The 13,366-nt window shown below is 39.5% G+C and overlaps 1 protein-coding gene across 3 annotated transcripts in view; it reads right to left on the bottom strand.

Moving 5' to 3' along the window:
• Positions 1-3,639: 3,639 nt before the first annotated feature.
• LOC128699619 (zinc finger matrin-type protein 3) overlaps positions 3,640-13,366 on the bottom strand; it is a 185,956-nt gene continuing 176,229 nt past the window's right edge. For all 3 annotated transcript variants that reach the window (XM_070083685.1, XM_070083688.1, XM_070083687.1), the window contains one exon: positions 3,640-6,517. Coding sequence is in view for 1 of the 3 variants with exons in the window: in XM_070083688.1 (XP_069939789.1) it covers positions 6,510-6,517 (8 nt within the window). In the remaining 2 variants the exon portion in view is untranslated. The remainder of the gene's footprint in view (positions 6,518-13,366) is intronic.

Raw genomic sequence — 13,366 nt, 5'->3', positions numbered from 1 at the left:
TAGGCGAAACGTTTCAAAATAAAGATACCTAACTGTTGCATATGTGCTTATTTTTTACTGTACCACATTTAATTTTTTTAGTACATTATACGATAATTTGTTGAATGTGTAGTATGATAATATTTTATTGGTATAAGGAGTCAGGAAATTGGTATCATAGCCAGGTTATAAAATTGGAAGAGCAAGCACACAAAAAAGATGCCACTCCTTTGCCAAATAAAATAATTAATTTATTATAAATGTTACTGTTTTTTAAGTTATGATTTTACAGTAAGTACATATGTTATGTTTTACAATAAATACCATGAAAAAAAAATAGGCCATGGCAAAAAAAAAAAAAAAAAAAAACAATGAATGTGCTCAGGGAGGGTGACTTTTCACCCTTTTTCTAAGACATTGCAAGAAATGTGGACCTCATTTGGTAAGTTTGTAATGAAGACATATTTTTCTTAGTTGTTTTGGCTGAATTGTATAGCTTTTATGACTGGTACTTTTCTAGTAGGCTCATATTATGTCAAGAAATACAGAAGTTTAGGTTTTTTGGAAGCTGATAGGTGAAGGTGAAGATTTTGCTAAGCAAAAATTTTCCCTAATGTTTCCATAGTCATCTAGCTGAATTATATTGAGATATATGTTGCAATATTATCCAGCCAAGGGATTAATGAAACTGAAATCTGTTACAATGTTTTTTGCTTTTTTTTTTCACAGTACCTGTATTAAGTAGTCCATCACTTAAAATTCCTTTTCTCTTGGCTAAATGGAAAGTTGTATGCACCTAGATATTTCCCACTAAGTTTTCAGAATTATCTGTATTGCGTGCATGTAATTATATACATGTACTTGTTGCTGATATATAAATAGAGCTCTGCTTGTTGTATCCTGCTTCACTGATCAGTTTGTCATAAATACAGTATTATAATTTACTAGTAGTATTAGTGGACACTACTTCCTCTTGGATCCCATTCCATCTATCAACCATTTGATTTTTGAATGACTATTGTCATATGTTCTTTAAATACTTTTTTTCATAATTTGAATTTATAATTATTGCCTTCCATCGCTGGTTCCATAGAGATATTCTATCTTTACTTTCTCATATTCTTTTTAGGAGCAAATCTAAGTTTAAAATTTTTAGTGGTTGTATCACTTACTAATTCCTCTTGCAAGCCATTCCTTTGTTCTATCACTGTGAAGGACATTCTTGTGTATTTTCAGCACTGATTCTTTTGTGGGTAATAGGTGTGGTATCTTGTTCTTACTGTTGATGTACATATATGTACATGCATGCTTATGCATGTTGGTATGTGTCTACATAAGAATATGAGTTTATATATGCAGTATATGTAAGTCTTTTGATTATAAAGAAATGATTATGGTATACCTTTAATGTTGAACAGTCAGCAGCTTCATCAAAATACAGTGGAATCTCGAATGTCGAAAGGACTAATTGTTGAACAAATCAGTTTTTGAACAAGAAAATCGGTCCTGGTTTTCGTATATGGTCTTGGTTGTCGACCGGCAACACTCAGATCACGTGATTACCAAAGTCCACAGTGTGGGTCTCAGTCAGTATAGCAACTAACTCACATGCTGTAAACATTTCTTGAGCTCTTGCTGTGCATCTTGTGAAGGTAATGAAACCAAGAGTATAAAATTTGATGGAAAACATATGGAATTATGCTGTTGTGAAGTTAGCGGTCTTGGCGATGTGCACACATCGGTGTTTCGCCTACTTCGAGCCCCATATTGGGCCAATTCCACTGTTCCAGTCGACCAAACTCATAGCTATTTCACTAAAACTCCTTTATTCTATTGATTGAGTACAAGAAGCTGCCCATTTACCAATTTCAGCTACCCAATAAAATGATCTGAAGTAACTAATTTGGCCAATTTCACACAAAATTCAAGACAGGCCAATTTCAAAATAGGGTCCAGCATAAACAATGCAGACATTCCTGGCACTAAAATAACATTTTATCTGTTCATTAGTCATGTCTCCAGGCCCCTCTTGTATTACTCTTACTTTTCATTTTGAATTTTTATTCACACAAAATATAGAAGATTTATTGTTATTCAGACTACTGCATAATTGTAATAATTGTATAAGTATCAGCACATTCGTAAATGCGTATTCGACCCACCAGTTTATGTATATTGGATGCACGACGTGATTTGTTTCCTCTTGAACATCGGCAAAAATCGAACATATCTGCTAATTTGAGCTCAATTTCGAGCTACTTTTAGTCTTTAAACCATTGAAATTCATCAATATTTCTGTAATATATCTTTCATTCTATCAAATGAGACCACGAAATCGAGAATACAACCATAAATACCATACGAAAATACACGGTAAATTAGCTGTTTTAAACCAAAAACACAGTTGTAGTTTTTTATCATTTTGCACTGCGTGTTGCAGTTTTTTTTTTATTTTGCACGCACTGACCATGCAAACCCATTCTCTCACATGTAGGTCTACCAACTTTGTCCTGCAAGATTTAAAGCCACTAGAATTTTACCATTAGCTCTCCTCTGACAGGTGAGAGGCAGTTAAATTTTCATTTAGTATTAATTTTTTACAGTTTCTGTGTGCTGTATAATTTTATACATTTTTTATATAGAAGTTTGTACATTATTATTAATAAATTATTATACTGTCATTTTTGGTCTGGAATGGATTAACTCTATTTACATTATTCTTTATGGGAAAAATTGGTTTGGTTGTTGAACCGACCTCTGGAACAAATTAAGTTCGACAGCCAAGGTCCCACTACCTACCTGGAGGGTATTCTGGGGATCAATGCCCCCATGGCCCGGTCTATAACCAGGCCTCCTGGTGGATCAGGGCCTGATCAACGAGGCTGTTACTGCTGGCCGCATAGTCCAATGTACGAACCACAGCCTGGATGATCTGGCACTGACTTTAGGTATCTGTCCAGCTCCCTCTTGAAGACAACCAGGGGTCTATTGGTAATTCCTCTTATGGCTGGTAGAAGGCTGTTGAACAGTCTTGGGCCCCGGACACTTATTGTGTTTTCTCTTAGTGTACTAATGGCACTCCTACTTTTCACTGGGGGTATGTTGCATCACCTGCCAAGTCTTTTGCTTTTATAGGAAGTGATTTCTGTGTGCAGATTAGGGACCAGTCCTTCCAGGATCTTCTATGTGTAGATTATGATATATCTCTCTTGCCTGTGCTCCAGGCGCGGGAGAGTTGATTACAACTTACTCACGTGCTCGGTAAGTAGCACACTGAGCTCACATAATGAGTGTCCATGATTTGATCCCCTGTATGGGTGGAAACATTGGGCATGTTTCCATACACCTGCTGCCCCTATTCACCTGGCAGTAAGTAGGTATGTATCTGGGTGTTAATTGACTATTGTAGGTCATATCCCAGGTGGTAGTATACTTTACATAGTGTTAGACTTTGAAATGAGCTGAGGTAGGATATCAGCTCTAAACTTTTAAAATTAATATGTATAAAAGTTATATCTATTTATATTTTATATATTTTTTAAGGATGGTTTGATATTTTTAAAAATCACTAGAACTCTCAAAAACTTTCAAAAAATACAAAGAGGAAATGGTCCCAGTTATACTCAAAGAACATTATAAAATGTTAAAAAAACACAATGGTTACATATTATGAAATAGGGAAGCATTCCATGTATTTTTGTATATTTTAAACACAATAAATTATTGAAAACAATGTATAGGTGACTTTCACAACATGAATAGTATAATACTTTTGGGAACCATAACATAGTCTTATATTATTAATATTGTCTTGAATTTTGAACAAGATTTATGTATGCAAAATAGATAATTATATTACAGTAATACAATTTTGGCAAGAAAATGGTTTCACATATTTTGCTCAAAATGACATACATGACCTACTTACCACTACAGTACCCTTATACTATAAATAAAGTCATAAAGATGTTGCAGACTTATTGCATTTTACCTCGCATGATTTTCGAAATTGACAATGCAAATAATATAGGAAAAATTCTGATCTTAACTGATTACATAATTGTGCAGTTACTGTTTTAAATTATACAAAAATTATCATTTTTCTCTTTGATATAATTTCAGTTTTTAATAATTAAAAATACACAAATAACCTGCACATAGAAGAGAGGAGCTTACGACGACATTTCGGTCCGACTTGGACATCTTCTATGTGTGGGTTATTTGTGTATTGTTCCAGTCACGGTATTGTGCCTTTTTTTCTTACTTGATAATTAAATTTTTAAATTCTGAAGCATTTATTAAATAGGTTATCACAGTAGCTGCAAATACTTTTACAGAAAAGTAACTTAATTCTGAATAACTACAATGAATGCACAAAACACAGCATGAGAAGCCTACAAGTGGGGGGGTGCCTCTCATGTTGTCAAGGGGCCTTGATCCAAGGAATTAGAGCTACCCTTCAGTTCCTTGGATCTAATCTGATTCCCTCTCATTTGCTAGGTGTTGTACAACCCATATGGGTTTAGAGCTTCATGAATATAATAACATGACAATTTCCATATCCTAAACATGGAAAATTGCATTATTCATTCAGTTTTCTGTAAGTTACTGTAGCCATTAAACTGAGGAACACACCAAACACTGTAACTGATAATGTCACTGATACTGAAACATGTGTTCAGGTTTATAAATGTTTCTTACTATTAAGAAAACTTTACACCACATAAGGCTTTCAAAATTTTAGCATACTTGTTATATTAATAATTTTCTAAAATGTTTCCAATGTTTGAACTTGCTTATCCCAGACTCAAAAAAAAAAAAAAAAAAAAAAAAAAAAATACTGTATATAATTTAAAAGATCATTCAGAGATACAGAAAGGGTTCTGTACTATAATAACAATATAAATTATATAAAATGTTCACCAAATTGTTACAATCCTTTGTACAAATATGTATCATGTTAAAATAAACTTGTTATTGTTGTTATTGTGTTAAAAAAATTATTTCCCTGAATAATGTAAAAATATAAAATTAATTACAGTAACACAGAAGTGTAATATATTCATCTTAGTTGTTTCATCATATACTGCATTAAAACCAGGGTGAGCTTTGTTAATAAGCAAAATAGGTAATTAAAGAACATAATATATTGCACAACACAGTAGTAGCAACTGTTCCACTCATCAAGATTACTATTCAATACTCACAAAATCGTAATGACACGATTGCAAAGAAACCAGGGTACGGGTGGGGATTGAACTCGCGGCTAGCGAGTCGTAAAACTCCAGACCAGCGTGTTACCCAGTCTGCAAGTTCAATCCCCAGCTGTACTGTGGTTTTTTTACTACTCAGTAAATGGAAGAACTTGTGTCAGGAAAAAATTTGGAAAATGATTACCTATACTTATTACATAACAGTTCTACTGTAATATCTAAACAAAAATTTTGTAGCTACTTATCTGATGAAGGATATATGCATGACCTTTGTTTCACAGCTTTGAGTGAGAATGCTGTGTACCCCAAATGCTTCATACAGTGAACTAAACTTAAGCTTTTTTTTTCTTTCACTTGCTACTCTTTTCAAAATGTTTCTCTAAACAGTAGACAACAAATACTTGCATCTTACAGTAATACATACACAGAATTATTATTCAGAAAATTTTGGAAAAAATACCATTTTATATTTCAGGTGACTTATGTAAGCTTACGAGCAGCAACATACACACACGGGTTACAAGATCATAGTAAGAGCACACAGGGTCAGGCGTCATGTGTTTTCAAACTTGTGAGCGAAATCTGTCAGAAATCATGTTGTGACATTAATTTCTACTGTACATCATTAACAAGTTTAAAGAGGTATGTATTATCAAGACATTGTTAACATTCTAGTATCACATTTTCTGGAACCTACAACAACTATTGAGCACCTGAACAACACATGACTGTCAATGTCATTATCTAGTGTCCCAATTTTTATATACTGTAAATTATTTCTCATTATTATATGAAGTACAGTACTGTATGCCTGTCCTACAACTTATATGTATTACCTTATTATTTCAATACTGACCCCTTTAATTCTCACACAGTTCTAATCTAAAATCTGACATGCTGAAAATTATATATCTTCAGGTTATCTATGTATTCCAAAATAATATATCATAGGATATCAAAGGTCATTTTCTTTAACAAATATTCAACAATTTATGCTACATGTTTAAATAAGCATATAATAAAGAGATGCTATACAATATTATTTTTTTTTTAAGAAACAATTCAAACCCACTCATGAATGTTCAGCACACACTAGACCTGCCAACACTGTGTACCCAGGTGTCACCATATTCAGATAGAAAACACAAAAAGTGTTGCTGCTCCATGACTACATGATATCTTGCACTTACATCCTAGTCAATCTTCCCCTTGATTGTTATTAAACAAAATTATATTCCATAGAAGCCAAACAAGGTAATGCCATCACATGACTATCAAGAAGCTAGTTTTTACTGCTTGACTGTTGAAGATCACACATCACATTGCTGAAAAAATAAAATCATTATGTATGGTACACTCACACCTGCTCACTTGTGTGTGCATGCATGTGCATGCAGTTACATGCACACACAGTCACTGAGTTGTCAGGAAGTGGCACAATCTGGAGAGTTAGGTAGTGGAGGCATTATACATACACAGCTTAAGAAGAGGTTCAGTAGAGATCATGGAGAAGGGAGAGAGTCAACATAGTAGCAACCACCGAAGAGGTGGGGCAAGGAGCTATGACTTGACCCCTGCAATCACAAATAGGACCCTGTACACCGTATACGTTAGGCCCATATTGGAGTATGCGGCACCAGTTTGGAACCCACACCTAGCCAAGCACGTAAAGAAACTAGAGAAAGTGCAAAGGTTTGCAACAAGACTAGTCCCAGAGCTAAGAGGTATGTCCTACGAGGAGAGGTTAAGGGAAATCAACCTGACGACACTGGAGGACAGGAGAGATAGGGGGGACATGATAACGACATACAAAATACTGAGGGGAATTGACAAGGTGGACAAAGACAGGATGTTCCAGAGTTTGGACACAGCAACAAGGGGACACAGTTGGAAGCTAAAGACACAGATGAATCACAGGGATGTTAGGAAGTATTTCTTCAGCCACAGAGTAGTCAGTAAGTGGAATAGTTTGGGAAGCGATGTAGTGGAGGCAGGATCCATACATAGCTTTAAGCAGAGGTATGATAAAGCTCACGGCTCGGGGAGAGTGACCTAGTAGCGATCAGTGAAGAGGCGGGGCCAGGAGCTCGGACTCGACCCCCGCAACCTCAACTAGGTGAGTACAACTAGGTGAGTACACACACATTTCTTCAGTCACAGAGTTGTTAGACAGTGGAACAGTCTGGGAAGTGATGTAGTGGAGGCAGAATCCATACAAAGCTTTAAGAAGAGGTATGATAAAGCTCATGGAGCAGGAAGAGTGACCTAATAGCGACCAGTGAAGAAGTGGGGCCAGAAGCTGTGACTCGACCTCTGTAACCACAACTTGGTGAGTACATGCAGAGCTGTGACTCGACCCCTGCAACTACAAATAGGTGAGTACACACACACATACACAGTGAAGAGGTGGGGCCAGGAGCTATGTCTCAACCCCTGGAACCACAAATAGGATAGTACACACACACACACGTGTAGGGACACCGCGTGCATGAGTCACGCCTTCTGCGCTCCGCGAATATAAGTGTTTTTGAGGGCTACCCAAGTGTACTACAAAGGTCGCTAAGTGTGTCAGGGTAGTGAACAATCCTTGAAGTGATTTACAATTTGCCCTGGGCCACATAAGTGTGGGGAGAGCCACAATTTTATAAGTGAACTAGAAAGCGATACTTGGTGGTACATTCAGAGTGGGAAGGCCTAGTGTGCTCCAGGCGACGTTGCCACGTGTCACCCAAGAAAGATAATATAGTGAAACAAATGTGCGACCAGTGAAAGAAATACAGTGAATAGGGTACATTATACAGGTACCATTCAACTTACGACCAAGCTTGGTTCCGACCAACCGGTCGTAAGCTGAAATGGAAGTAAGTCCATTGTTTTATTTTGGTATTTCACTTTTTACTTTACTTTTTATGCTGTTAGTACTGTATTTTATACTGTAAGGTTTAGGATAAACACTGTGTACAACACAAACAGTTATTTCCCAGAAATTTGGCATAAAAAAACATGGTAGTAAGTCGAGTGGTCATATGTCGAGCAGGTCGTAAGTCGGATGGTAGGTGTATATCGAGAAACGGAGGTGGATCTACGCCAGGACATGACATCGAGCTAGACAATCTACAGGCTGATATAGGCTGCATTGCAAGTATTCACCTATGGTGGTTGTTGGGTGTGGGTTTTGGTTTCCAATTAACCGCCAAGCTGATTGTGAAGTCCAACTCTCGTAGTACAATAAAGAATAGGTTATCAAGTACTCATTAAGGAATAGCAATTGGTAATTTATAGAACAAGGCGAGACAGGATTCTATAAGACTAGGAGGAAGTAAAAGCATAGAGGAGTCAAAACAGTAGGTAGGTGTGGGTCAGGTCACAGGAGAGTGTAGCCAGGTAAGGGAGCACTGCAAACTCCACACTCATACAGCACAACACACAATTCCACCTACTTTTCAGACACTTAATAAACCCACATATAGTTCCACACACACACACAGGGAGGGGTGGGTTGATTGCATTTTCTTGGACCGCAAGGCCTTTGACACAGTTCCTCACAAGAGATTAGAACAGAAGCTAGAGGATCAGGCACACATAACAGGAAGGGCACTGCAATGGATCAGAGAATACCCAACAGAGAGGCAAGAGCAAGTCATGGTCCATGATAAGGTATCACAGTGGGTGCCTGTGACAAGCGGGGTCACACAGGGGTCAGTCCTGGGACCAGTGCTATTCTTGGTATATGTGAACGACATGATGGAAGAGATAGACTCAGAAGTGTCCCTGTTTGCAGATGATGTGAAGTTAATGAGGAGAATTAAATCAGATGTGGACTAGACAGGTCTACAATGAGACCTGGACAGGCTGGATGCATGGTACAGCAACTGGCTCCTAGAATTTAACCCTGCCAAATGCAAAGTCATGAAGAATGGGGAAGTGCAAAGAAGACCGCAGACAGAGTATAGGCTAGGAGGCCAAAGACTGCAAACCTTACTCAAGGAGAAAGATCTAGGAGAGAGTATAATACCGAGTATGTCGCCAGAAGCACACATTAACCAGATAACTGCTGCGGCATATGGGGGCCTGGCAAACTTAAGAATAGTATTCTGGTACCTCAGTAAGGAATCATTCAAGACTTTATACAATGTGTACGTCAGTCCCATACAGGAGTACGCAGCACCATTTTGCAACTCGCACCTGGTCAAACACATCAAGAAATTAGAGAAAGTGCAAAGGTTTGCAACAAGGCTAGTTCCATAGCTAAGGGGAATGTCCTACAAAGAAAGGTTAAAGAAAATCAATCTGACGACACTGGAGGACAGGAGGGTCAGGGGAGACACGATAATGACATACAAAATACGGCGTGGAATAGACAAGGTGGACAGACACAGGCTGCTCCAGAGATGGGACACAGAAACAAGGGGTCACAATTGGAAGCTGAAGACTCAGATGAGTCAAAGATATGTTAGGAAGTATTTCTTCAGCCACAGAGTTGTTAGGAAGTGGAATAGTCTGGCAAGCGATGTATTGGAGGCAGGAACCATACACAGTTTTAAGACGAGGTATGATAAAGCTCATGGAAAAGGGAGAGGGAGGACCCAGTAGCAGTCAGTGAAGAGGCAGGGCCAAGAGCTGAGATTCGACCCCTGCAACCACAATTAGGTGAGTACACACACACACACGTTTACACCCACACATTCTTACATATACAGACTCACACTCTCTCCCCCTTGCACCCTCCCCTGCCAATCTCCCACTCCTTTCCCTGATCCTCCTCTCTCTCTCACCCTCCTTCTCCCCAACCTTTCCCTCTTTCCCCCTCTCCCTCCCATTCTCCCTCTTTGCTTCTCCCTCCTCCTCATCCCCATATTTCCCCTCAATCCCCCTCTCCACCCCTCCCATTTAGCCACTGTCTACAGCTTCCTCCTCTACCTCCCTGCCCCCCCCCCCACTCAGACAAACACACCACAAAACAAACACACAGAATTACATAAGTTTTTCATTCTGTAGCAACCAAAATAAAAAAAAATAGGTTGCCAGAGAGCAGGAAGGAAAACCAAGGGACTGGAGGATGAATCTGCAAAGGAAGATTGGGCAGCAGAGCTCAAGAAAAAAGGGAACATGAATGAGGAAAGAAGTTAGAAGAACTTAGCATAAGAATGGAAGAGAGGATAGATGCAGAAAGCAAGAAGTGGGAGATGCAAGTCACAGCAGCAGAGGCTAGGATATAGAGATTAGAAGAGGAACTGAAAAATCTGAAACAGTCTAAAGAACTAAAGAACAATTTTGGAATGACATCAGAGACTGCTACCTCAGTCACAAACAAGGGGACTGTAGGGAACAAAGGAGTAAAACTGCATGCAGAAGCCCTATCAGACCATTGTGGAGCCAGAGAAAAAGAGAGAATCACATCAGGAGCAATCGAGGGGACTGTAGAAAATGAAAGAGCTAAGCTATATGTGGAGGCCCTTACAGACCACAGCAGAGCCCAGGGAAAGCTGGGAAGGGAAAATGACAGGCCACTGGGCCCAAGGACAATAGACAGTGAAGAAATTGAAGAAAGGAAAGCTGCAATGGAGGAAACTAAATTGAATCAGTGGATACATAGGGATATGCAGTGGGAGAATGAAAGGGAGAGGTCAGTCTTTGTTTATGGGCTCCAGGAAGTTGAAGGGAAAACTTATGAAGCAAGAAGACAAGGGGAAAATATGCGATTGAAAGCATCATAAAAGCAACAGGAGATGACATGACCCAGCTGGCAAATTTTTGGAGAATAGGGGGGGTTTGCAAGAAGAACGCAGCCAGTGAAAGTGACTTTAAAGGCAGAATCAACTCAGAACAGGATCCTGCAGGAGAAAGCAAGACTACAGGACATGCCAGCATACCGGAAGGTGTATCTTGACCACGACAGAACACAAGAAGAAAGGCAGAAATTGAAAAGATGGTACAAAGACGAAAGGAGAAAAGAGAGGTGAAGATGGAGATAGACAGAAGAACCCTGACTCAGGAGGAAGATCAAATATGGCCTCCCTCACAACCACCTACAAAAGCCCCCCAACCAGGACAACCCCAATGCAACAAAGCATTCTAACCCAAAACACACATGCCATATCCAATGCCCCCATCTACCTCATTACAAACTCCACCCCCACAGCAACCACCCATAGTTCCTTATCAGGTCTCCCACTTTCCCAACCCCAATGTACCCCCCAGACCACAGTTTTAGAAAAGTTGAAGGTGTGGTATACAAATGCAGATGGAATAACAAGTGTGAGGAGTGGTATGAAAGAATCAAGGAGACATCCCCAGACATTGTAGCACTCACAGAAACAAAACTCACCAGGATAACAGATGCAATCTTTCCACCTGAATATCAAATCCTCGGGAAATATAGAGGGAGGAGGAGTTGCACTGCTCAATAAAAACTGGTGGGGATTTGAGAAAATGGAAGGAATGGATAGCATGGGCGAAAGAGACTACTTAGTAGGAACAATCCAGTCTGAGGGCCATAAGGTGGTAATTGCAGTAATGTACAACCCGCCACAGAACTGCAGGAAGCCTAGAAAAGAATACGACGAGAGCAACAGAGCAATGGTTGACATACTAGCAGAGGTGGCCAGAAGAGCTCACATGGGGGGAGCAAAGTTACTAGATATGGGTGATTTCAATCACAAGGAGATTGGCAAAACCTGGAGCCCCATGGGGGTCCCAAAACATGGAGGGCCAAGATGATGGATGCAGTACTGGAAAACCTCGTGCATCAACATGTTAAGAGACATTACCAGAGAGAGAGGTAAGGATGACCCAGCAAGACTGGACCTTGTATTCACCTTAGTAGTTCGGCCATAGAGGATATCATGTATGAAAGTCCCCTAGGAGCTAGTGATCATGTAGTTCTGTGCTTTGACTACATAGTTGAGCTACAATTGGAGAGAGTAGCAGGAATAGGATGGGAAAAACCAAACTACAAAAGAGGGGACTACACAGGCATGAGGAACTTCCTGCAAGACGTTCAGTGGAAAAGAGAGCTGGCAGGAAAACCAGTAAAATAAATGATACACTATGTGATAAAATGCAAGGAGGCAGAGGAGAGGTTTGTTTCCTAGGGAAACAGAAATAATGGGAAGACCAGAACGAGTCCTTGGTTCCCCCAAAGGTGTAAAGAGGCAAAAACTAGGTGTACTAGAGAATGGAAAAGGTACAGAAGAAAAAGGACCCAGGAAAATAAAGAGATTAGCTGAAGAGCCAGAAACGAACATGCATAAATAAGAAGGGAGGCTCAGTGACAATATGAAAATGACAGCATCGAAAGTCAAATCTGACCTGAAGCTGTTGTATAGCCACATCAGTAGGAAAACAACAGTCAAGGACCAGGTAATCAGATTGATGAGGAGTTCACAAGAAACAACCAAGAGGTATATGAGGAGCTCAACATGAGGTTTAAAGAAGTATTTACAGTGGAAACCGGTAGGACTCCAGGAAATCAGAACAGGGAGGTACACCAACAAGTGCTGGATGAGGTACACATAACCGAGGAGGAGGAGGAGGTGAAGAAGCTGCTATGTGAACTTGATACCTCAAAGGTGGTGGGACCAGACTACATCTCTCTGTGGGTCCTTAGAGAGGGAGCAGAGATGTTGTGTGTGCCACTAACAAAGATCTTCAACACATTCACTGAAACTGGGCAACTCCCTGAGGTATGGAAGATGGCAAATGTAGTCCCAATTTTTAAAAAAGAGACAGACACGAGGCATTAAACTACAAACCTGTGTCACTAACGTGTATAGTATGCAAAGTCATGGAAAAAATCATCAGGAGGAGAGTGGTGGAGCACCTGGAGAGAAACAAGTGTATAAACAACCAGCATGGTTTCAGGGAAGGAAAATCCTGTGTCACAAACCTACTGGAGTTTTATGACAAATTACAAAAGCTGTCAGATAAATGGCTGCTTGAATTCAACCCCTGTAAATGCAAGGTCATGAAGATTGGAGACGGAGCAAGAAAACTGGAAACAGGGTATTGACTAGGGTAATGGAGGCTGCAGATCTAGGGGTAAGCACAATGCCCTGTATATAGTTAGGGGCTCATATCAGCTTGTCTGGCAAATCTAAGGATAGCATTCAGGAATTTCAACAGTCATTCCAGGCCCTTTATATATAACGTACATTAGAGCCATCTTATGTATT

This window comes from Cherax quadricarinatus, chromosome 10 (assembly GCF_038502225.1).
Source record: "Cherax quadricarinatus isolate ZL_2023a chromosome 10, ASM3850222v1, whole genome shotgun sequence".
NCBI classification, from domain to species: Eukaryota; Metazoa; Arthropoda; class Malacostraca; order Decapoda; family Parastacidae; genus Cherax; species Cherax quadricarinatus.
Note: the sequence above shows the minus strand (reverse complement) of the source record. Positions and strands in the feature narration are given on the sequence as shown.